Source organism: Bicyclus anynana, chromosome 4 (assembly GCF_947172395.1).
Source record: "Bicyclus anynana chromosome 4, ilBicAnyn1.1, whole genome shotgun sequence".
Lineage (NCBI taxonomy): Eukaryota > Metazoa > Arthropoda > Insecta > Lepidoptera > Nymphalidae > Bicyclus > Bicyclus anynana.
In genome coordinates, this window is record NC_069086.1 from 12,164,090 (window position 1) to 12,167,987 (window position 3,898).

The following is a 3,898-nucleotide window of genomic DNA, read 5'->3' on the forward strand; positions in this document are numbered from 1 at the left end:
ATGTATTCTAACATTTTAGATATTTCTGTAATAATAAAAATATAATTTCTTTATAATAAAAATTCAAACTGTACCTAAACCAATATTTTAATGGTTATCTGCGTAATGTCTGATCCGTAGCGAAACCTTAATACATCTAAAATATTAAAGTTATTATTATATGAAATTGTTAAACATAATTCTCTACAACACTTACCAAGTATTATCCGATATCTGATACAAACATTGCAGATATTTCAGCCATTTAAATAAACGCAAACTTGTCAATACTCGACCCGGCTTCCAATATCGAATTCTCCCGCGTAGCTAGCTTATCAACGGAATTTATGCATTTTTCAATAAAACTCTCTGGTCGTTTACCAGCTGGACATAAAAATGGTATGAAATTATTTTTCCTACAAGTTGCACAGCAATATTGGTATAATGTACATATTACTTTTAATAATTTCATGTACGTCGTACGTATCGTTTGCAAGGGATGAGAATTCCGCAAGCGACTTGGGAGAGGGTTTAATATCGTCTTTGAGAAATGACGCTAACCTAGATCTCCCCGTAGACGAAGAGTATGAGGATCTTCGGGCGCAGCTTTTCGCTTATCGCAGCGCTCTCGCATCGCTTGAACCGTCTAGACGTGAGTTCCTTTGTGTCTTAATTAACTTCTCCAGTCTTAATGGTTTTAGCTAACGTTCGTAATTGTAGAAGTAAGTGCTTGTATTACAGGATACGAGTACTTAAAGAATTTAGTGTATTAAAAAAATAGTCGAATTAGTTTAGTATAAAATCAAGATTTGTATGTAAAACTGAACGACCGTGAGTGGATTGTTAATAAATTAGTACCCGACGCCACACGATTTCACCCGCGTAGTTCCCGTTCCCGTGAGAATACGGGAATAAAGTATAGCCCATGACACTCGCAAATAACGTAGCTTAGCTAGTGGTAAAAGAATTTCCTAAAACAGTTCAGTAGATCCAGAGATTAATTACCTTTGCAACAAACTTTACCTCTTTAGAATATTAGTATAAAAATTTTATAAACAATTTTCTGCACTACTCACGTTTGTCATGTTTCTTAACAGTAAATAAATAATTAATAACTGTAATAAATATCTGTCTGTAAGAGTTTGCTAAGTAACTTTTTTTTGACGTATGATGAGCCTACTGTAAAGAGATTCGGAGCCATCCAGCGAACGTTCTTATCGTCGCTTCTTTAGATAGAGAAGCCAAACCAGTCAATTCAATAATTTTGAGACTCATTTGGTAACTATTGGGTTGCTATGTCATACGCTTACTTTTGGCCTGTTATCTATAACTCTTAAAAGAGGTAAAATTCGTGGTATTGTGGGGGGGAGTAATCTCTGGATCTACAGAACCGATTTTGAAAATTCTTTTACAACTAGAAAGCCACGTTATTTTTGAGTATGATTGGTTATATTTTATCCCCGTATTCTCACGGGAACGGAGACTACGCGGGTGAAACCACGGCGCGTCGGCTAGTAGCTTACATAGAAATAGTTAAATCTAAGAATGCCTTTTCCCTGTTAACACATCAATTCTTTATTTATTTGTTTATAGATAATACGACAACCTCCCCTTTTAACGCCTTCAAAAAATATTATCATTCCATCTGAACTTTTATAGAGGTAATAATAAAAGCAAATGATTTGGTGTTCTCCCTGAGTTATGGTAACGCTATACGGGAAGGCATTCATATTTTAGAAGCCCTCATATCCGTTCGTATTGTACATATTTCATTGCAAATTGCCACATTTTGCCAGACCCCTGTAATAATAATTGATCGATTCGCGTCAGATTTCGTCGCCAATGTATTAATGCAATTAATCTGCCAGCCAAATGTGTCACATTTGCCAAGGCTTTTTTGATGCTAGTATACGTACGAGTACTATACCGTTAAGGTACGCAAACTGCTTTGTTTCTAGTTGTATCCAATTTACGAATCTATGGATTTGTTTTGAAATTTTTTTTCAAAACAAATCCATAGATTCTTTTCAAGATCCATAGAAGAATCAATTTTTAGAATCCATAGAAGCTTTTTTTTTATTCTTTACAAGTTAGCCCTTAACTACAAACTCACCTGATGGTAAGTGATGATATAGTCTAAGATGGAAGCGGGCTAACTTGTTAGGAGGAGGATGAAAATCCACACCCCTTTTCGGTTTCTACACGGCATCGTACCGGAACGCTAAATCACGGCTCTTAGATAATAGACTAATATGATTGATTTCTTATCCAGGATCCATGTTAACTACGCAATGCTGGCGACGTGGTGGCATTTGCATCAACTACAAACTCTGCCCGGAGTACAGACAACTCACTGAGATCCCCGGTTGCAAGAACAGACTCAACGTTTGCTGCTTCGTATGGAATAAGTATGAAGTGCGCGAGCTTCAAGATCAAGGGATCAGCAACCTGGCGTATCCATGGAAAATTCAGAGTGAATATGGCGGCCAAGGGATTCAACTTAAGACAAGTACACGTAAACCTCGTAAAAAGAAACTGAAGATAGATACTGATGCAAATGACAACTTCTTCTGAATTAGACAAAAGTTGCCGCAAAAAGCATATATAAAAATTTTAATACGTTATTTACTATGATAAAATGTATTAATAGTAAAAAGTTTTTACTTATTTGTTTACACACATCAGACAGAAATTCACGCAGTGAAAGTGTCGGACATTTTTCATTGTTTCAATTGATATTACACATCGAATTTAAATGGAATTGTTCAATCAATCTAAATGTGGATTTATTTGTGCGTCCCGTGAACCCATTAGATTTGGTAAATTATATAATGATAGTAAGCATTATTGGTAAAGACGTATTTAATATGTCCGCCCCAGTTTTGATAAAAAACTAATGATAATTTTTTTTCCGGTTTGCCGAAATCGGCGAAAATATATATATTTTTTATAGTATTATTTATATCGAAATAAAAAATAACCGCGGTCATGACACGAGCACAGAATTCCCCTACATCCAAAAAGGAGGAGGTTCTACATTCGGCTGTATGTATGTTTTTTTTTCTAACTTTGTAACCACCTAAATAAATTAATTACACTTGAATGCTCACTTGTACAGTTTCTAGCTACTAACTAACGCAGTATATATACTTTGTTTAGATACTCAACAAAGTGCAAGATAACATCTATTATTTAATAGATATATTATTTTCATCCTCTGCGCTCAAGTAAATTCAATAATCCCCTATTTAGCTTCCCATCTATTAACGTTATGTATTTTTTTTTTCATAATAATGTAGTTTCGTAAATCACAACTACTTACTAAGAGTATATCATACAATGCTAAATTTATTCGTAAATCAAAGTGTTGAGATTAAATAGTAATCATTGATTTCACAGACGTCTCCGCGAAAGCTAATAAACGGCAAGCTCAATCACAGTTCCTGCCGACTTCAGTCGTTTTCTATGCAAATGTATTAAATACCCTTTAACTTCGAACCTCAACGTTATAGTCAAATAAACTACGACAAGAATAAACTTGAATAATATGGACTGTATTACTTGCAACAATGTAAAAAGATTTTGATAGGTAATGGCTTTCAATTAGATGGTCTACCCACGATATCACGATAACTTGAACCTCATCATTATAGCCAAAGCAACTACAACAGGAGAACAGGCGTAAACTTGAATAAAATGGGCTGTATTATCTGTGACAATGTAAATAGATTTGAAAGCTATGAATTACGTATTGAAGTGGGCACATAATTCGAAGAGCCGATGGACGTTGGGGTCTTAAGGTACTGGAATGGCGACCCCGCAATAAAAAGGGCGGTGTTGATCCCTCACCAGGTGGACTGACGCCATCAAGAAAGTCGCAGGGATTTGCTGGATGCAGGCGGCTCAGTATCGTGATGTT

General features: G+C 35.4%; 1 protein-coding gene across 1 annotated transcript; it reads left to right on the top strand.

Annotated features, from left to right (window-relative positions):
* Window positions 1-423: 423 nt before the first annotated feature.
* On the top strand, window positions 424-2,698 carry LOC112046616 (uncharacterized). Its single transcript, XM_024083319.2, has 2 exons — window positions 424-631; window positions 2,252-2,698. Exons 1-2 carry the CDS (start codon window positions 424-426, stop codon window positions 2,551-2,553), a joined length of 510 nt encoding a protein of 169 aa, XP_023939087.1. The 3' UTR covers window positions 2,554-2,698.
* The last annotated feature ends 1,200 nt before the right edge of the window (window positions 2,699-3,898 follow it).

What these genes read in the sequence shown, in the direction of transcription:
- LOC112046616 (XM_024083319.2), top strand. Translation starts at nt 424, where the DNA reads ATGTACATATTACTTTTAATAATTTCATGTACGTCGTACGTATCGTTT. An exon ending in ATCGCTTGAACCGTCTAGAC is followed by an intron (nt 632 to 2,251) that starts GTGAGTTCCTTT and finishes TTTCTTATCCAG; the next exon opens with GATCCATGTTAACTACGCAA.